This window comes from Pithys albifrons, chromosome 31, assembly GCF_047495875.1.
Source record: "Pithys albifrons albifrons isolate INPA30051 chromosome 31, PitAlb_v1, whole genome shotgun sequence".
Lineage (NCBI taxonomy): Eukaryota > Metazoa > Chordata > Aves > Passeriformes > Thamnophilidae > Pithys > Pithys albifrons.
Window position 1 is genome coordinate 194,414 of NC_092488.1, and position 20,005 is coordinate 214,418.

Consider the following 20,005-nt stretch of genomic DNA (forward strand, 5'->3'; position numbering starts at 1 on the left):
TCTCTGGGGGGTGTTGGTGCTGAGTCCCTGAACATCAGTCCTTGAGGAAAGTTGCAGGATCCTCTTGAGAAACCAAAGTCAGATTCAAACTGTGAAGTTTCTTGTAGTGCTAATGGGTCCCACTGCGGGACACAACTGAGAAAAAAACATCCCCAGGATGTTGTTGGAGCCCAAACCTGGAAACATTGATGGCAGGTCACGGAATCACAGAATTATCAAGGTTGGATGAGCCCTTTACTGATCTTCCAGTCCAACTGTGAACCCAGAACCACCATAATCATCCCTAAATCATATCCTAAAGAGCTACCTCTAGACCCCACCTAAATACTTCTAGAGACTTCCTGAGCTCCCTGGGAAACTTATTCCAATGTCACCAGGAGTCTGGACACTTAATGACCTTCAGTCATTTCTGGGACAAGTAAATTGGATTCGGCCTATTCTCAGTCTAAGCACCGATACATTGGCACCCCTTTTTCAATTACTCAAGGGAGATGCAGACTGAAATTCCCCACGTCACCTTACAAGAGAAGTGCTTGTTATATTAAAAGAAATGAACAAGAAACTTAACAAATACCAATGCATGAGGAAAATAATTGGGAAACCTGCTTGTTTGCTTGTCTTCCATGGACCGAAACAAACATTTACAGTTATTGGACAAGTTGATTTCAGAGAAAAAAATTTTGCTTATGGTTATGGGTATTTCTCAGTTTTCAGTTTCAAAAAACTATCACCAGCTACCCAGAGGTGCTTGCCAAGGTCTGCCATAAAGGCAGACTGTGGCTTTGGGAGCTCTCTGGAAGAATTCTGGATCTATCTGTATTCCTCTTTTCAAGTCTCAATTGCAGTATTTTAATTCACATGCTATTGATTTTCAGGTCTCCATGGCAGATTTCTCTGGACAATTAGTAACTCTTCTTCCTTCTGTTCCCTTTCTTCAGTTTTTAGCAGCTACACAACCAAGATTAAAAAATAATTATTCACCTACTCCACTAAGTAAGGCAAGAACAGTTTTTACTGATGGCTCTGGGAGGACCTGCCAAGGGGTGGCAGCATGGAAGGAAGGACAGGAGTGGAAGAAGGATATTCATCAGGTTCAGGGGTCCTCTCAGACAGCTGAACTGTCAGCTGTAGTTTGGGCATTTCAACTATTTTCAGAGCCCTTAAATACTGTTTCTGATGTGGGGTATGTAGTGAGAATAGTATCAAGAACAGAAAACTCGTATCTAAAGGAGGTTACTAACCAAACTTTGCTTCATTTATTTGGAAGTTTGCTTTATAAAATTCAACCAGAAAGATTCCCCTTCACATTATACATGTCCATTCCTACACATCCCTCCCAGGACCAATTATGGAAGGGAACAGAATGGCGGAGAACTTTGCAAATGATTTGGCAATGGTGCCAACAGTGGTAGTTCCAAATAATTTCGAAAAAGCAAGGGGTGCTCACGAGTTCTTCCACCAAAACGCCAGGTCTTTACAGAAATCATTTCATCTTAGTGCCTCTCAGACACGGCCTATTGTCTCTGTGTGTTCCCACTGCCAAAGAGTAACTGCTGTACCACCCGAAGGAGGGAATCCCAGAGGGATCACTCCCCTCAACCTTTGGCAGTCGGACGTCACCCCCTATCTGCTTTTCAGGAAGCTGAAATACAGACCTGTGTCGACAGACAGATGTTCCGGGCTGAGAGTGGCTCCGGCCCATGCAGGAGAAAAGGCTGGGGATGCCAAAAGACATTTTTAACAGCTATTTTGATCTTTGGCATTCCTAGAAAAATAAAAACAGACAATGGCCCAGCTTATGTCTCGCAACCTTTGAAAGAATTCTTTAATTTCTGGAGGATCACCCATAGCACTGGAATCCCTCATTCTCCACAAGGGTAAGGCACAACTGTGTGTGCACATCAACCACTTAAAAATATGCTAAAGAAACAACAAAATGCCACAGTGAGGCTCACACCTCAAGAGAAAATCAGCAAGGCCCTACAGGTACTTCACTTTCTTAATAGGGTAGAGAGAGATCTCTCCCCATACAACGACATTTTGAGTCTAAAACTGAAGGAAAAATAACAAAGGCAAAAGCTATTTATAAAGATTTATTAACTGGAGAATGGGTCGGCCCTGTCCCCCTCATCACCTGGGGGAGAGGCCATGGCTGTGTCTCCACAGGGTCCAGCCCACAATGGATACTCTCGGGATGCGTGAAACTGCATCAAGGAAATCATCCCTTGCCACGCTCTGGAGAAACCACTTGAGACAACTGATTTATGTCATCACAGCTCTAGTTATCCTTTTGTCACTGCCCACTGCCTGTCAAGAGCTGTTGTGGCCTTGGCCTCCTCTCACACCTACTCCTCAAGTTCCAGGCCCCTGGTTCATTTCCCAGCATGAAAATAGCTGGTATTCTCTTGCTAAGTCTATTGGATCAAACTCTCTTTGCCCATCAACTTCTGATCCTGCTAACCCTTCTAAAACATCTTTAATTTCTCTCCCATGGGAGTATCCCATCTGAAATGAGTTCTTGTGACTCTATATGACTTTTTGTGATGACCTGGAGCATTTCAATAATCCCATTGCTACTTGCAATGCTCCTAACCCTGGACTGAAACCTCTTAAATTTACCTGCCTATGTGACTTTCCTGATCCATTAGAAATTTTGTTATGGGCTTAGCTAGGTAAGCCTAAATTTAGGCTTTGGATTTCAGGCTAGGCCTGGGCCTGTTGGCTGACTTGAGCTGGGCTGGGCTAACTAACAGCTGACTTCTTCTAGCCAGTCGTATCCCACACCATATTCCGACACCATCTTAAAGTGGAGGAGCCGGTGTAGGAGTGGCTTGTTCGGTTCCATCATGTCTGCAGTGGAGGCAGGACGTGTGTCCTGCTGTGCTGGGACTTGCTCCTGCTGCTGCTACATCCTATTTTGTTTTAGTTTCAGGGCAGTAAAACATTTTATTGTTTTGCTCTCTCTTTGGCCTTCCCGGGTCTCTTTTGCCTTGCTGGGTGTCTTTTAGAGTATTTTATGGATCTGGAGCAATGAAATCCAGTTTTGGTGGGAGGTAGAAAATTGTTGTTATATCTAACTTGTGTAAGTGGGTGTTATACTGCAGTTTTCTTTTAATTTTCTCTTTTCTGTATAAAGACATATAGTTAGTTTAAGCATAAATTTAGTTGGAGTTTCCAGAGGGTTTTTCCTTTCTCCCTTTTCTCAGCAGTGGAAGGGGGGTCGGGGGTCGGGAGCTTCTGACAGTCTGTGTTGGGCAGTTGGCATTTTGCCATCTCAACCCAAGACACCCTGTTGCAAGGTACTGCTTTCATTTTGTTCTGGATGATGTAATTGACCATAGAAATACAGATCTATCCCCTAAGGACACTTGCAGAAATTACTCGTGTTGGTGTCATCAGTACATTCCTGTTGAGTCCAGAGTACCACCTAACTCTGTTGTTTTACCTCCTAAAAGGTTTCTAATCCCTGATCTGAAAGTGTGGAAAGTTATCCCCAAACGTGGCAATGGAGGCCCATGTACACTGGGCAAGTTTACTATTTTTGACCCTACAAAAATTGTAAGCTCCTATCACATTAAAAACAAAAGCATATTTTTTCAGACTTACAGGGCAAGACATTTAAATTAAAGCAATGGAAAAGTTACCCTACCTAGGATAAACTGGGTGCAAGATTCAGCCAGCATCCTTCTCCAGGTCATGGAGTGCAATACATCCCCTTTCAAACAACAAATCAACAAGTGTTCTCTGGCAAAGAAGAACATCAACCTTAAACGTCCTCCTGTGCACCCACTTAACCAATCCATGAGTTTCAGAAAAATTGTGGCTCTGACACACACATTTGGTCTCGCAGCAAAAATTTTGGGCAAGTGCAATTATTCCATATATGGGCACCCGTCATGCACTTGACCTGTTAATGCAAACGGGTACTGGCTGGCCAAGGAGGCCAATGCCACCAGCCTTGCTTTGGAGGGTTTGCTCCTAGACACACCAATGATTAAAAAGGCCACCCTCCAAAACAGGGCTGCCATCGACTTCCTTCTTTTAGTTAGTGGCCATGGATGCAGTGAATTGGAAGGTTTATACTGCCTTAACTTTCCTGGCCACTCCAAATCAATCCATAATCGTATCAATGAGCTGCAGGAATTAGTAGAGCAGATCATGCAGGAGGAGGATACTTCTGGGATGATGTGTTTGACTTTTCATTGGATGGTTTCTCCCTTCCATTTAAGAAATTTGCACTCTTTGGTTTGCTTGCTTTGTTTATCATATTCCTTTTCTTACTCATCCTCCCTTGCATTTTTGGTTGCTTTCAATGGCTTTTTGTTCACAATACTGTTTCTAATTTCATGGCATTAGAAAAAGGAGGAGCTGTGAGAGAACAGCTCCCCTATCAGGAGTGGCAGAGATATCACCACCAGTGGATTTATGATGACCAGGAAGGATTAGAGCCGTCAGCACTGGTGACGGACAGTAAATTAATGACCTCAGGTGTTTAATAGTGCACATGGAATTGTACAGGTTCAAATATTTTGTTGTTCTGATATCACCCCCCCAACATTTAATTGTTCTAACATGGCTGTCCTGTTCTATTTTTCCCTTAGTCATCCCATCCATGTTGTCTCGTTCCCATAATCCCTTAGGGTTCTCTTCCCACCTTTGGCCTAATCCCTGTTTTTCATTGGTTGGTTGACTGCTGCTTTTCTATTGGTTTCTTGTCTCCGAACCAACATACTCCTCCCCTGATTTTGTCCAAATCCTTTGCTGTTCCTTCCCAGTTTCCAGATCCTTCCCTAAGCAACCCTATATAAGTCTGGTGCTACATCAATAAATTGCTTTTCTACCATCCCACTCTGGTGTCCGGACTCCTTCTGTGCCTCGGGTGTCCAGCACAGAAACCACTGCAGCAGTCACACACTGTCATACTTGGGGTGAAATCAGGCAGATTTGAAGTGGAATTAAGGGAATTTTGAGCGGAGTTAAGGGAATTTTGGGTGAAATTAAAAGAATTCTGGGTGGAGTGAAGGAGATTTCAGGTGTAATTCAGGAAAATTTTCAGTAGATTTAAGGGAATTTTGCATGGAATTAAGAGGATTTTAGAGGAATCTTGGGGATTTGGGGTGAAATTGGTGGGATTTGGGATGAAATTCTGGAAATTTTAAAAGGAGTTAAGAACTTTTGACTGGAATGAAGGGATTTAGGGTGGAATTAGGGGGTCTTGATACCACCATAAGAAATGATGGAATGGAGCAGGTGAGATGTTTTGGGGTGTAAAGTCAACAAATCCCCCCCTCCCAATGATTTTCCAATGTCAGTCTGTGTCCTGATGGATGTTCCTCCCCCTGCATTCACCCAAGTGCCCACAGGGGACCAGGAGGACGCAGAGACCACTTGCCAGGGGTCTTCCCAACATAGATCACTGGGAATGTGGGTCACCAGATCTGTTCCCAGTGTGGGTTCCTCTAATGGGTGATGGAGCAGCAGACAAAGCTCTTCCTGCAGTCAGAGCTCTTGTAGGGCTTCCCTTAATGGTGGGTGCGTTGGTGTCTGGTCAAAGTAGAGCTGTGGATAAAGCCCTTCCCACACTCTGAACACTTGTAGGGACATTCCCCTGTGTGCATCATCTGGTGGGAAATGAGGCTGGAGCCGACTCTGAAACTCTTCCCACACTTCTCACACTTGTATGGCCTCTGCCCAGTGTGGATGCCCCGGTGGGAAACGAGGCAGGAGCTCCGGCTGAAGCTCTTCCCGCAGTCAGTGCAATTGAAGGGCCTCTCCCCCGTGTGTATCCGCTGATGCACAAGGAGATCTGAGCTCCTCTGAAACCTTTTCCCACACTCAGAACACATGTAGGGCCTCTCCTCAGTGTAGATCATCTGGTGGTCACTCAGGGTGGAGCTCCGTCTGAAGCTCTTGCCACAGTCCCTACATGTGTAGGGCCGTTCTCCGGTGTGGATGTGCTGGTGGGTGACAAGGAGGGACCTCCGGCTGAAGCTCTTCCCACAGTCAGTGCAGTGGAAGGGCCTCTCCCCCGTGTGCGCCCGCTGATGCACAAGGAGATGTGAGCTGGTCCGAAACCTCTTCCGACACTCACAACTCTCGTAGGGACGTTCCCCAGTGTGGATCTTCTGGTGGCAGATGAGGCTGGAGCTGTCGCTAAAGCTCTTCCCACATTCCCCACATGTGTAGGGTCGTTCCCCAGAGTGGATGTGCTGGTGGCGGATGAGGTGGGAGCTCTTGCTGAACCTCTTCCCACATTCCAAGCACTTGTAGGGCCTCTCACCTGTGTGTACCTGTTGGTGGGAAAAGAGACTGGAGATCTGGCTAAAGGACCTCCCACATTCCAAGCACCTGTAGGGCTTCTCCTCAGGGTGAAACCGAACATGGACTGCCAGGTCAGCGCTGCAGGTGAAGATGCGGCCGCCATCACTGCACAGAATGGGTCTTTCCTCCTCGGAGCACCCTGAGATGCGTTTGGAGTGCGTTATCCTGAGGGATCTCCGTGGCGTGTCCTCCCCAGTGACTTCCTGTGCCATGGAGCCGTTCAAAACAGCCTCTGCCACGAGGTTCTGCCAACAGGATTTGTCCTCCGTGCTCTCTGTGCTCACCTTGGGGCCTGGGGCAGGAACAAGGACAGGCAGGGGATTTGCCTCTGGGACACAGGGAAGGGCAAGGACATCCCCCCAAACCCGGCTCTGGCAGGATGGCGTCGGCAGCGGGGTTGTCCTGCAGCCGGGGGCGATGCTCGGCTCGAAGATGCAGCACAAGAGAGGGGCAAAGGGGCACTGATGTCCTCCTCACCTGCCCGGGGGTCCCGGGGCATCTTCCTCTTCCTCACAGCTTGCTTCTCCACCCAGCCAAGGTTTGGGAAGGAAAAATCCTGGTAGAGGGGAAAAACAACGTGTGAGCGTGTTGGCTTGGGGGTTCTTCCTGCCCAAATCCATCTCTACAAGTCAATGGGCATCTTGTATCCCTAAAAACCTCCAAAACACCAAGATTCAGCCTAAAAGAAGCCTTCCCAGGAGTTCTTCTCTCTGGTCTCTCTGCTTTGGGCTGATGGTGGTCCCTGGGTCTGGGCTGCTGGGGGTCCTGCATGAATTGGGGGCCTCCTCTCGCCAGGTCCCTGCCCTCTCGAGGCTGCCAGGGGTCCCAGGAATCCAAGGGGGTTCCTCCTCTATGGGCTCCCCACTGTGGTGTTCTGGGTCAGCCCCTTCTCTGGTCTGCTGAGGGTCCTGGGGGTTCCCACTCTCCGGGGTCCCATTTAGTGTTGACAGGGGGGTCCAAGGGGCTACTTCTGACTCTCTGCCTCCCAGTGCCGAGGGTCTTTCCTCCCAGACTGCTGGGGTCTCTCTCTCTCCAGGACTGTTGTTTAAGGGCCCAGGGCTCCCCCTGTGCTCTCCCCACCCACTCCCCCAGCTCTGCTATTGCCCCTCTCTGCTCTCTCCACTGCGCAGGTCCCAGGGAAAGGCTCCAGGTATAGGAGAATGAGGACCCTGCACACTCCAGGAGAGGATGAGGTTGAAGACAATCTTAACATTAGGAATCTGCCCAAATCCATGAGATCTGGAGATCCTGAGGGAGCAGATGTTTAAATCCCCCACCTGGTTTTGAAAAGCAGATTTCATGAATTCCAGCCCAAGCTCATGGGGCGGGTTCTCCTGGAAAATCTTAAGGCATGTGGACAATATCTGGTTTTGGGGCAATCCCAGACTCACCCACGGGGTTGGAAACACCTGGGAAAAGGCTTGGGAATGAGGGGGAATGGAAAACTCACCCCAGTTTTCCCCAAATTAGGGACATGGAACATTACCAGTTTTCCCAATTTAGGGTCTGGAGGCATAGGATTTTTCCAGTGTTCCCAAAAGTAAGGACATGGAGCATTTCCACTTTTTCCAATTGTGGGTCTGGGGGCACAGGAATCTCCACGTTTTCCCCAAATTATGGAAGAGGACACAGAAAATTCCTTTATTTTCCCCTGTACTGGGTTCCTGTGGGCAGGGTTTGGTAGCAGGGGGTGTCCAGGGGTGGCTTCTGTGAGCAGCTCCCAGAAGCTTCCCCGGGTCTGGAGGAGCCAATTCCAGCCGGCTCCAGGATGGGCTTCCTGCCACTGGCCAAGGCCGAGCCCAGCAGAGACACCAGTGATGCCCTGGGGAGAACATATTGAAGAAGGGGAACAAAAGTTCTTGGGTAGATGAATGTTGCAGGCAGAGAAGAGCAGAGGGAGAACGTGGGAACAGCTCTGCAGACCCCACGGGCAGTACAGAAGGAGGGGCAGGAGGTGCTGGAGGTGCCACAGCTGAGGCTCCTCTGCAGCCCGTGGGGAAGTGCCTGGGGAAGCAGCTGTGCCCCTGAAACCCAGGGAGGAGCAGGGCAGGGCACAGAGTCACCTGCAGCCCAGGGAGGAGCAGGGCAGGGCACAGAGTCACCTGCAGCCCAGGGAGGAGCAGGGCAGGGCACAGAGTCACCTGCAGCCCAGGGAGGAGCAGGGCAGGGCACAGAGTCACCTGCAGCCCGGGAAGGAGCCCACATGGAGCAGGGGGATGCCAGAGAAGGCTGTGACCCTGGGGGAAGCCCAGCATGGAGTAGGAGCCTGGCAGGGACCTGCTGAGCCCTGCAGAGAGGAGCCCACACCACAGCAGGTTTGGCCCTGGCAGCACTTGTGGCCCTGGGGAGCCCCACGCTGGAGCAGCCGGTGCCTGAAGGGCTGAACCCCGAGGAAAAGTCACCCCGTGGCAGCACTTTGGGAAGAACTGTTGCCATGGGATGGACTCACGCTGGAGAGGCTCGGGCAGGACTGTCTCCCGTGGCACGGACCCCACGGGGGGCAGGGCAAGGACTCCAACTCCTCTCCCTCAGCAGCGGCCCCAACAACAACTGACTGGGACCCCCATTCCCAGCTCCCTGCACCGCTGAGGGGGGAGGAGGCAGAGCTGGGAAGAAGGGAGGGGTGGGGGGAAAGTGTTTGTTTAAATTTTTTCTTTCTTCTTCTGTTACTCTCATTCTGGCAGTAATAATTTAACTCACATGCCCACTCGGAGTCTGTTTTGCCTGTGATGGTGATCGGGGAGGGATCTCTCCTGCTCCTCATCCCAAGTCGCCAGCCCCTCCTTGGATTTTCTCTGCTCTGCCCGGGCGCAGAGGGGAGGCAGAGCGGCTTTAGTGGGTCCCCGCACCCAGCCAGGGCCCCCGCACCCCCCGAGCTGTCCCGCAGCTCCCTCCTCACCCGGCACAGATCCCATGTGCTCGCAGAGCCCGGGCAGCATCTCGGCGGCTCCGCAGGGCACTCGCCGTTCCCTCCGGGCTCACAGGGACCCCCCGCCCACCTGGGTGTCCCCCGCAGCCCCTCACTCACCATCGGAGCGCCGATCCCGGCCCCGCTCGCAGCTCCCTCGGCCCTCGACAGCAGCAGCAGAGCCCGCGGGGCCCGACCCAGCGACAGGGCCGGCCCGGCCGCGGCGGAGCAGGGGCTGCGGCGGGGAAGGCGCCCAGGGCACCGGCCCCGGCCCCGGCCCCGGCCCCGGCCCTGCCCAGGCCGGGCGGCTCTGCCGGCACTTGAGGAAGTTCCGACCGCGTGACGATTGACAGACCAGCAGGGCGGGGCTGAGGAGAGTGCAAAGCGCTGATTGGGCAGTTTTATGCCATGCTGAGCATCTATTGGACAGTTCCTTCGTCACTCCTCGCTCCTCCCGGCTGTTGCCATGACAATCGCGCAGTGGGCGGGGCCGGTGGAAAGCGGTGTCGGCGGCTGCGCAGTGACGGGCAGAGTCCTGGATAAGGGGGGGGGGAATGCGGCCCTCCAAGCTCCGCCCTCACCGCCGTATTCTGAACGCTGATTGGCTGCGAGCGGAGACGGGCGGGCACAGCGGCCAATGGGAGCCCCCGCAGCCCCACCGGGACCCCCAGAAACACCTCCGGGGGACCCCCAATATCCCCCCAGGGGCATTTTCGGCTCCGCTTTGGAGTCCTGCAGGATCCAAACACCCCCTCCCACCCCAGAAAAGCAACAGCAGAGACCCCCAAAATACCCGGGCCGAGCTGACCCTCCCCGGGCACCCGCGGGATGGGGGGGCCGATGCTGCGCCTGCTCCTCTTTCTCCTCCTCTTTCTCCTCCTCTTTCTCCTCCTCTTTCTCCCCCTCTTTCTCCTCCTCTTTCTCCCCCTCTTTCTCCTCCTCTTTCTCCTCCTCTTTCTCCTGTTCCTCCTCCTCCTCCTCCTCCTCCTCCTCTTCCAGCTCCTCCTCCTCTTTGTTTCCCCACGAGGAGCTCTCGGGTGAGCGAGAGGGACACGATGGCAAAGGGGGTGAGGGGGAACGAGGGGCTGGGACCCCCAAACTCCGCAGTCCCCGCAGTGCCCACAAAGGGCCGTGCGGGGTGTGCGATGGGACAGGAGAGCCGGGATGGGCCGGGCAAAGGCCGGGAAGGGCCCAAGGAATGTGCCGCTCCTTGGATCCCGCGCCGGGGCTGCCGCGGGGCGGGGCCGGAGCTGCAAACAGGGACGGCAAAGGGCCCCGAGAAAGCGCTGCGGGACCCCCGAGCCGAGCCCCGAATAGCCCGGGGGGCTCTGGGGGGGTTGGTTTGTGCTCGGGGGGATGTTTGGAGCTTGAGGGACCCCAAAGCTGAGCTGGGAATGCCCCTGGGGGATGTTGGGGGTCCCCGGGAGGTGTTTTTGGGGGCCCCCAGTTTCGGTTCCCGGCAGAGCCTGTTGGGGGGGGGGAGGGGGTTTGATGTTTCTGAGTCAGGCTTGGAGAAGTGGGATGGGGGGTCCAGGGGTACCCTGTGAGCAGGAAAGGGGGTCCAGGGGTCCCTGATGTCGGGGAAAGGGGGGTCATGGGGTAGGGAGACCCAGAACGGCCAGAAAAAGGGGCTCAAGTTGCGCCCCAAATTTCAAAAAAGGAGATGTCTCTGGTCTGGGAAATGCAGGAGGGGGGATACAGGGGGGTCCCAGAGTCAAGGAAAAGGGGGGTTCTGTGGACTGGAAAAGGTGGGATGGCCAGGAAAGGGGGTGCCAGGGGGTATTGGTGCAGAATAAGGGGGTGCAGGGGCGTCCCAGTTCCTGGGAACGGGGATTCAGGATGATCCAAAGGACAAGGAAAGGCAGGACGAGGGTTGGGTAGAGGTTGTTGGGGGGTCCAGGAGGTTCCTGTGCCCAGAAAAGGGGAGTCCAGGAGGTGTCAGGATAAAGAAAAAGGGAGCTTTGAGTGTGGGAGAGGCAAGATGGGTGGGAAAGAGGGTGAGGGGGGTCCTGGAGTCCTGGAGTGACTTACTGAGCCAGCTGGATCCTCACAAGTCTCTGGGACCAGACGGGATCCATCCCAGGAACATGAGGGAGCTGGCAGAAGAGCTTGCCAAGCCACTCTCCATCATCTTCCAACAGTCCTGGCTCTCTGGGGAGGTCCCAGATGATTGGAAGTTGGCGAATGTCACTCCAATCCTCAAAAAGGGCTGCAAGGCTGACCCTGGAAACTCCAGGCCTGTCAGCCTGACCTCCGTACCTGGCAGGGTTATGGAGCAGATCATCCTGAGTGCAATCACACAGCACCTTCAGGATGGACAAGGGATCAGACCCAGCCAGCAGGGGTTTAGGAGGGGCAGGTCCTGTCTGACCAACCAGATCTCTTTTTACGATCAGGTGACCCACCTGGTGGAGGAGGGGAAGGCTGTGGATGTGTCTATCTGGACTTCAGCAAGGCCTTTGACACTGTCTCCCATAATATACTCCTGGAAAAGCTGGTAGCCCATGGCTTGGACAAGTGTGCCCTCTGCTGGGTTAGGAGCTGGCTGGAGGGCCGGGCCCAGAGAGTGCTGGTGAGCGGAGCTGCATCCAGCTGGGGCCGGTCACCAGTGGTGTTCCCCAGGGGTCTGTGTTGGGTGCAGTCCTGTTTAACATCTTTATTGAAGATTTAGATGAGGGGATTGAGTCCATCATCAGCAAATTTGCTGATGACACCAAGTTGGGAGGGAGTGTCGACCTGCTGGAAGGCAGGAGGGCTCTGCAGAGGGATCTGGAGAGACTTGAGAGATGGGCTGATTCCAATGGGATGAAGTTCAATAAGGCCAAGTGCAGGTCCTGCCCTTTGGCCACAACAACCCCCTGCAGCGCTCCAGGCTGGGCACAGAGTGGCTGGAGAGCAGCCAGGCAGAGGGACCTGGGGATACTAATTGACAGGAAGCTCAACATGAGCCAACAGTGTGCCCAGGGGGCCAAGAAGGCCAATGGGATCCTGCATCAAGAATAGCGTGGCCAGCAGGCCCAGGGCTGTGATCCTTCTCCTGTACTCTGCATTGGTGATGCCACATCTTGAGTGTTGTGTTCAGTTCTGGTCCCCTCAGTTCAGGAAAGATATTGAGGTGCTGGAGCGAGTCCAGAGAAGAGCAACAAGGCTGGAGAAGGGACTGGAACACAAGCCCTATGGGGAGAGGCTGAGGGAGCTGGGGGTGTTTAGACTGGAGAAGAGGAGGCTCAGAGGTGACCTCATTGCTGTCTATAACTACCTGAAGGGAAGTTATAGCCAGGTGGGGGTTGGTCTCTTCTCCCAGGCACTCAGCAATAGGACAAGGGGGCACGATGGGCTCAAGCTCTGCCAGGGAAATTTTAACTTCGACATCAGAAAAAAATTCTTTCCAGAGAGAGTGCTCAGGCATTGGAATGGGCTGCCCAGAGAGGTGGTGTATTCACCATCCCTAAAGATTTTTAAACGCAGATTGGACGTGGCGCTGAGTGCCATGATCTGGGAAATGGACTGGAGTTGACCCAAGGGTTGGACTTGATGATCTCGGAGGTCTTTTCCAACCCAATCGATTCTATGATTCTATGAGGATCTGTGGTGTCACAATGTCCCCTTTGGTTCCATGAGGTTCTGTGGTGTCACAATGTCCCCTTTGGTTCCATGAGTTTCTGTGGTGTCACAATGTCCCTTTGGTTCCATGAGGTTCTGTGGTGTCACAATGTCCCTTTGGTTCCATGAGGTTCCACACTGCACTTGCAGGAACACACATGGGTGGATGTTGCCCCACCTGCAGAGCTGCCTCCAGCTCTGGGGTCCCAGCACAGCAAGGACATGGAGCTGTTGGAGAGAGTCCAGAAGAGACCACCAGGATGATCAGAGGGATGGAGCAGCTCTGCCATGAGGAAATGCTGAGAGAACTGGGATTGTTCAACATGGAGAAGAGAAGGCCATGGGGTGACCTAATTGTGTCCTTCCAGGACCTGAAGGGACCCAACACGAAAGGTGGAGAGAGACTATTTACATGGGCCTGGAGTGACAAGAACAAGAGGGAATGGCTTCACACAGATAGATAAAGTAAACAATTTATAAATGGCGGAGGAACTGGACTTCACCAACAATCATGAAGTTTATAGTGAAGACCTTTTATTACACAAAGCACACAGTTTATATAGGGTTAGGACTACAGCTTATTGGCTAAAAGAGTTAACACACCACCACGCCAGATACTTCAATTGGCTAAAGCCTCTCTCTCACAAGTCCCATGTTTATATTATTTCATCCTGGCTGTTTTCGTGCCCCTGCAGAGTCCTGTGAATTCCTCCTATGTTAATTCTTGGGGAGTAACCTCCTCCCTATCAGCCAGCAGCAGCTGAGCTCCTTGCTGCCTCTGGCTGATAGCTCAGTCTCACAGGGTTTTCTATAGATCTGAATTGCTCACTTTTGATTTTACTGTAACAACAGATAGAAGGAAGGAATAGATGAGATATTGGGAAGAAATTCTTTATGTTAAGGGTGGTGAGTGCCTGGCACAGATTGGTCAGAGGAGTTCTGGCTCCCCCATCCCTGGAAGTTGGTCAAGGCCAGGTTGATTGCAGTGCTGAGAAACCTGGTCTGGTGGAAGGTGTCCCTGTCCATGGCAAGGGCTTGGAATAAGATGCTCTTTAAGGTCTCTCCCAAACCAATCCATTCTGTGATTCTGTGACTGGTGGGGGATGTCATGGTCAGGCCCATCTTGGGCACAGGGACACTGAATGGCAGAGTTTTCCATGGTGGGTGAAGGAAAGAGTGGGCAGCAGAACTGACACCTTGGATTGACGGCAGGCAGACTTTGTCCTGTTTGGGAGAATGATTGATGGAATCCCTTGGGAGTCAGTCCTGAAGGGCACAGAGGTCCAGGAAGGCTGGAGGTGCTTTAAGAAGGAAATCTCCAATCTCCAGGAGCTCTGTGTGAGGAGTAAGAAGAGGGGGTTCATTGTGAGTGGGATAACATAGAAGTGAGAGGTTTGGAGATCAGAGCAAGGGGTACCAATTGAAGGATGTTTAATGTTAATTCAAAGTTCTGTTTGAATGTTAATTCAAAGGTCTCTTTGACTGCTCATGATAAATGGGGTTGGGCTTTCAGGGGGGATAGTTTGCCATCTTCAAAGGGTTTTCCATCTAGGTCAGTTAGGCCAAATTGGTGGGAAGGCTGTGAGGCAACGGTCCCAATCAGGGGCTGTTGTCAGGGGTCTGCGGCCGGTGACAGGGACTGAGGGGGGGCCAGTCACACCAATCAGCACCGATGGTGAGTGGGAGGACAAGACAAGCTGGTAACATGGAATCAGCGGGCGGGATGCCAAAGATGGACAAGGGGGGGTTGGGATGAGCCACCCAGAGGGGAGAGAAGGGGCATGGCAGGCAAGAGTATAAATGTCCCAACCCCCCTCCCAGCGTGTGCTCCCCGGTGGCAACACTGTGTCGGGGCACCCTGCGCCTGCACAGCTTGGCCAGTAAAGCCTTTTGTTTTGCTTTCTCAAACCCGTCTCTGAAATTTCTTTGAAACCAGATTTTCTCACACTCTGCCCATGTGCCCTAACACAAGCCAGGGGGCAAAAAGCACATCTTGGTTAAACACAGAACTTAGGCTGGATATCAGGTTAAAAAATGAGAGTGCATCATCTCTTGGACAAGGAACAGAAAACTCAGGGGGACTACATGTGGTGAGGTTGTGTAGGTGGAAAATTTGAAGGGGCAAAGACAAACTGTAACTGAATTTGGCCACTGCAGTAAAAGAAAACAAAATAAAATGTCTCTTAATCAATGGTCAGCAAAAGGAGGGCTCAGGAGAGTGTCCACCCTTTGCTGGATGCAGAGGGCAGGACAGTGCTGGGGGAGGAGGAAAATTTGAGAAACTTAAGGCCTTCCTTGCCTCACTCTTTATCTTCCAACCTACTTGTCTTCAGGATACCCAGGTCCCAGGTCTGAAATTTGGGGATGGGGAGCTGAGTGAAACCCCCACAATCCAAAAGGAAATTCAATTGTGAGTGACTTGCTCTGCCAGTGAGACCCTCACAAGTCCCTGGGCCCAGATGGGATGCCCCTCAGTCTCTGGAAGTGCTCAGATGGTGTCAGGATATGGCCTTTGAAATGGATTTAGGGGTGTTTATGGTGGTGCTGAGCTGACAGTTGGACTAGAAGATCTTGAAGGTCTCTTTCAACCTTGATGATTCTGTGACTCTCTAACCTGTCATCAATGTTGCCAGGATTGTGCTCCAACAAAATCCTGGGGATGTTTTCTCAGTCATGTCCCTCAGTGGGACCCATTAGCACTACAAGAAACTTTAGAGTTTGAATCTCACTTTGGCTTCTCAAGAGGTTTCTGCAGCTTTCCTGAGGGACTGTGATTCAAAGACTCAGCACCAAACCCCCCAGAGGGTCATGAAATGCCCTGGGCTGTTGCTGTGCTGCTGAGCTGGGCCGGGCTCCTGGCACACAGGGAGCTCCTGGCAAGCGGGCAGTGCTGCAGAGAGACAGCTCTGCCCAGGAGCAGCTCCTGTGCACAGCCCAGCAGGGCTCAGGGCACTGCCTGCAGACACCCAGGGCACAGCAGAGAAGGGACAGAGGTGAGAGGCAGCCTGGGCTGGGAGGTGACTGAGCTCTCACTACAGCAAAAACCTTCACAGTTTTTCTGTGAATAATTTTCTCACTGGAGGAAAGTTAAATTTCCCTTCCTGCAGGAATCTCCTGAAGCTGGCACACCCCACGGCGTCTGGGATCTTTCAGAAGGACTCTCACAGTTCCTTTAGTGGAGAGGAGGTGGCCATATGGCAGAGCAGGGCAGGACCTGCAGGCAGCAAAGGGCAGACAAGAGAAGTGAGAAAGAGGTTAAAAAGATCCTGGCATAGGAGGAGAGGTGAGAGCTCATCAGGGGAGAAACCTTCACAGCCCTTTGCCACGGTAAGTCTCTGGCTGCAGAGCAGTGCAGGTGAGTTTCTGGAAGTGTCTCTTCCACCTGCCAAATGCCACCACTGACAGGACCTGTCAGGAAGGCTGTCCTGGATTTTCTGGTGTGCAGAAGGAGAACATGAGCAAAACAGGATTGCCTGCTGCACCATCAGAGGCACAGGGCAAGAAGGTTGCCTTCTTGTAAGGATGGTTGTGGGGTGTGAGATTGGGAGTGCAGGCAGGGGTGCCCAGGGCTGTGGTGCAGAGCAGGGCCCTGCAGCCCAGGGCTCTGTGTGCTGGGACAGGGACTCTGCTGCCTGCCAGGGTCAGCTCAGCCCGGTCAAGGAGCTCCCCAGGGCTCTGCATGGAGAAGGTGTGGGTGGGAGGAGTGAGCCCCTCATGGCAGGGCAGGGATGAGCAGGGCAGGGATGGGCAGGGCAGGGCAGGTCCTTCAGCTGCAATGGCTCAAGGCTTCTCTCAGCTTCAGCTCTACCTCCTGCCATTTCCAAGGGCACTTCTCAGGAAGCACATCCACTCCGAACACCTTCCCCTCCTCAGCCACATCAGCTTGTCTGGGATCTGCTCTTCAGCCCCTGCACATGCAGAGCTGCCCCTGGGCAGTGGGGTGGGCATGGGCTGTGTGAGCACTGGAGGGAGCTGAGCTGGGCACAGGGAGGCAGCTGCTGGCAGGAACAGCTCCTCACAGCAGAGACAGGCAGGGAGGGAGAGGGAACTGCTGCCACAAATGCTGGGGAGGGCCATGTGGGCACCTCCCTGCTGTCCCTGTGGCACACAGGCCTTCCCTGATCAGCTCCTCCCCGGGCTCCTTTCCCAGCCTAAGCAGAGTCCCTGCCCTCAGGCCCATGGGGGCTCAGGTGTGCATTGCCCTGCAGCAGCAGAGCCCAGGAAAGGACAAGGTGCTGAATTCTTCTGTCTCTGTGTGCTTCCTGCTGCCTTGGCAGGACTACTGTGGCATTTCACTGCCATTCCTCTCTTTCCTTTGGTGTCCTTGTTCTCACCATTGGCTTTTTTGAGCCATTGTGGGGGATTGGGGGTGGCAGGTTCAGTTCATGTTCAGGCATAAACCATTTGGATCCTGCTCTGGGGTGTGTCTGTGGGAGCAAAGTGCCCAAATCCTCTCCATGCAACTTTTGGACATTCAGCTGCTTCTGTGGTGTCCTGCAGAGCTGCAGGGTGCCCTCCAGAAGGGCACAGCTCTCCCTCAGTATCTCTGTGCTCTAGGATCCCATGGAGAAATATCTCCATGCTAAATCCATGGAAATGCAACTTGGCAACTGCAATGATTTTTCTGTGCCTCAGTGTGGGAGGGGAGAGACAAAAAAGCTGAGGAGTTTGTTAATTCTGCTCTTTGGCCCTGAAGTCCTGGATTCCTCTGCTCTCCCCCGTGTGCAGTTTCTTTTTTAGGAGAACAGTTGAGTGTGATGCTGATCCAGATCCAAGGTGCCAGCACGGGGCAGCTGAGAACAGCACTGGTGGGCAGAGCAGCTCTTCTCTCCTCACTAACGGAGCCTTCCTTTGACCCGCAGGACCCACATGACTTGACCTGCAGTGCAGTAGGAATGTCAGGGATTTCAAACATCCACAACCACTGAGAACTGTTGTCGGTGCAACTGGATCAACAAACACAAAGAAATCTTTCAGATCAATTTTTCATTTGTCCAAAATTTGAACAACTCTTTGATGTACCACAAGTCCATTTAATTTGAGATCACCCTGAATTTCAAGTGAACTCTCTCTCCAGAGGAAGGACTCCACAGGAGCCCATTGCAGGGTCTCTGCTTCCAATGCCCCGAAACCCAGAGATCAGGGCAGGGGGTTGCAGAGACCTGTTCTTACAAAAAAAAAAAAAAAGACCCTGAATATAGAGTTGCCATGAGACATGCAATATGTTTTGCTAATAAAGTCTGACTTAACTCAGGTCTGCCTTTTCCTTCTCAACAGATAACCACACCCTGAAGTAGCCAATGCCCAACAGCAGCTCCATCAGCCACTTCCTCCTCCTGCCATTGGCAGACACGCAGCAGCTGCAGCTCCTGCACTTGTGGCTCTTCCTGGGCATCTCCCTGGCTGCCCTCCTGGGCAACGGCCTCATCATCAGCGCCGTAGCCTCTGACCACCACCTGCACACCCCCATGCACTTCTTCCTGCTCAACCTGTCCCTCACAGACCTGGGCTCCATCTGCACCACTGTCCCCAAAGCCGTGCACAACTCCCTCTGGGACACCAGGGACATCTCCTACATGGGATGTGCTGCACAGCTGTTTTTTTTCATCTTCTTCATCACAACAGAGTTTTCTCTCCTCACCATCATGTGCTACGACCGCTACGTTGCCATCTGCAAACCCCTGCACTACGGGACCCTCCTGGGCAGCAGAGCTTGTGCCCACATGGCAGCAGCTGCCTGGGCCAGTGGCTTTCTCACTGCTCTGCTGCACACAGACAATACATTTTCCCTGCCCCTGTGCCATGGCAATGCCCTGGGCCAGTTCTTCTGTGAAATCCCCCAGATTCTCAAGCTCTCCTGCTCATATTCTGATCTTAGGAAACTTGGTCTTCTTGTGGTTAATGCCTGTTTAGGATTTGCTTGTTTTGTTTATATTGTTTTCTCCTATGTGCAGATCTTCAGGGCTGTGCTGAGGATCCCCTCTGAGCAGGGAAGGCACAAAGCCTTTTCCACGTGCCTCCCTCACCTGGCTGTGGTCTCCCTGTTTATCAGCACATCATTTTTTGCCTACCTGAAGCCTCCTTCCATCTCCTCCCTATCCCTTGATCTTGTGGTGGCAGTTCTTTATTCAGTGGTACCTCCAGCCATGAACCCCCTCATCTACAGCCTGAGAAACAAGGAACTTAAGGATGCCCTTTGGAAACTAATGATTGGACACAATTCAGAAGCAAAAACTGCCTGATTTCATGTGCAAAACACTCATAAAGGAACTCACTATACACTCAACACGCCTTCTCAGGTTTTTGGTGGTGATTATGTGGGTTTTTTTGCTTTTTTTTTCTGCTGCTGAAGTGGTGTGCAACTTACTTCTACTTTTGATCCCCATTTTTCCATAAATTCTCTATCCTTAATATTTGATCTGGAGACTGGGTAAATGAGGGAATGTTCTCTTTGCATATTTAAGCAAAATAAAAGTTACTTGTGTAGTTTGTTTTTCCGAGTTCCTTCCTCTGAGACCACAGCAAGGCCAATGGCAGTTCCTGTTTGCAGAGAGAGTCCCAGCACAGCAGCATTGCCAGGGAGCAGCAGAGCTTTGTCACATCCTGCTGTGTGTCTCTTCTGGGATCACAGGCAGGGACAGGCCATGGACACTTGAGGGACACAGCTGGGCTCCAAAACAGCAGTTACATGAGGAAAGGGGTTCTCCTGAGGGCAGAGCAGGAAGGCTTTGGACTTCTTCCAAAGTAACTTTCAATAACATGTCCAAGGAAACAGACTCTAAAGAGGCTCCTTGTGTTGCTTGTTGTCCATGGGACTCAGTGTGATGAGATCAGTGTCACAGCACGGCCTTCAAGGATCTTAGTGCTGCTTTAGGGTTTGCTGTTTGTTGCCAGTGACAAGGACATGGTGAATGATCTGTGATTAATCCTCGAGGGACTCTACAACTTGTGACAGACCTGCCTTCTATTGAGGAGACTTGGGAGGTGCCAGGAGAACTCAGGGGACCTGCAGAGACAGTTTGTGCCAAGGAGTCAGCAAGAAATGCAGCGCAGTGAGAACAGGCCTTTCAGGTGTGGGGTCACCCAGAGATGATATTCTACATCTGAGTGTGAACTGAAAAAGGGGAGCTCTGCAACCCCAGAGACCACGGCAGGCACTGGAAAAGGAGTCTG

General features: G+C 52.2%; 3 protein-coding genes across 7 annotated transcripts in view; 1 reads left to right on the forward strand and 2 right to left on the reverse strand.

The window, feature by feature from the left end:
• Positions 1–2,080: 2,080 nt before the first annotated feature.
• LOC139684126 (uncharacterized) lies at positions 2,081–10,825 on the reverse strand. The gene is made up of 5 exons (XM_071579721.1): positions 10,770–10,825; positions 10,023–10,122; positions 9,350–9,764; positions 6,799–6,877; positions 2,081–6,613 (listed from the first exon to the last, which is right to left on the reverse strand). The coding sequence occupies exons 1-5, from the start codon at positions 10,823–10,825 to the stop codon at positions 6,424–6,426; spliced, it is 840 nt and encodes a 279-aa protein (XP_071435822.1). The 3' UTR covers positions 2,081–6,423.
• LOC139684016 (zinc finger protein 850-like) overlaps positions 2,081–20,005 on the reverse strand; it is a 124,959-nt gene continuing 107,034 nt past the window's right edge. The window contains 1 exon segment of the mRNA XM_071579622.1: positions 2,081–6,362. Coding sequence (XP_071435723.1) covers positions 5,523–6,362 — 840 coding nt within the window. The 3' untranslated portion in view covers positions 2,081–5,522.
• LOC139684034 (olfactory receptor 14A16-like) lies at positions 10,199–19,234 on the forward strand. Of its 5 annotated transcripts, none has more exons than XR_011699844.1 (3): positions 10,212–10,266; positions 11,626–11,801; positions 17,695–18,079. XR_011699844.1 is itself a non-coding variant. In XM_071579643.1 (2 exons), exon 2 carries the CDS (start codon positions 18,133–18,135, stop codon positions 19,072–19,074), a length of 942 nt encoding a protein of 313 aa, XP_071435744.1. In that variant the 5' UTR covers positions 10,251–10,266; positions 18,110–18,132; the 3' UTR covers positions 19,075–19,234. The 5 variants fall into 5 exon arrangements, 1 of the variants encoding a protein (XP_071435744.1); XR_011699842.1 differs by lacking the exon at positions 11,626–11,801 and adding an exon at positions 15,940–16,159 and having other exon boundaries at positions 10,227–10,266; XR_011699843.1 differs by lacking the exon at positions 11,626–11,801 and having other exon boundaries at positions 10,199–10,266.

Bases quoted from the DNA above. Each gene is read 5' to 3' on its own strand.
- LOC139684126 (XM_071579721.1), bottom strand. From the start codon at position 10,825: ATGACCCCCCTTTCCCCGACATCAGGGACCCCTGGACCCCCTTTCCTG. The intron at 10,123-10,769 runs GTACCCCTGGAC...AGGGGGAGAAAG, and splicing joins CCCCCTTTCCTGCTCACAGG to AGGAGGAGAAAGAGGAGGAG. The intron at 6,614-6,798 runs GTGAGGAGGACA...TTCCTGCCCCAG, and splicing joins GCCCCGGGACCCCCGGGCAG to GCCCCAAGGTGAGCACAGAG.
- LOC139684034 (XM_071579643.1), top strand. From the start codon at position 18,133: ATGCCCAACAGCAGCTCCATCAGCCACTTCCTCCTCCTGCCATTGGCA.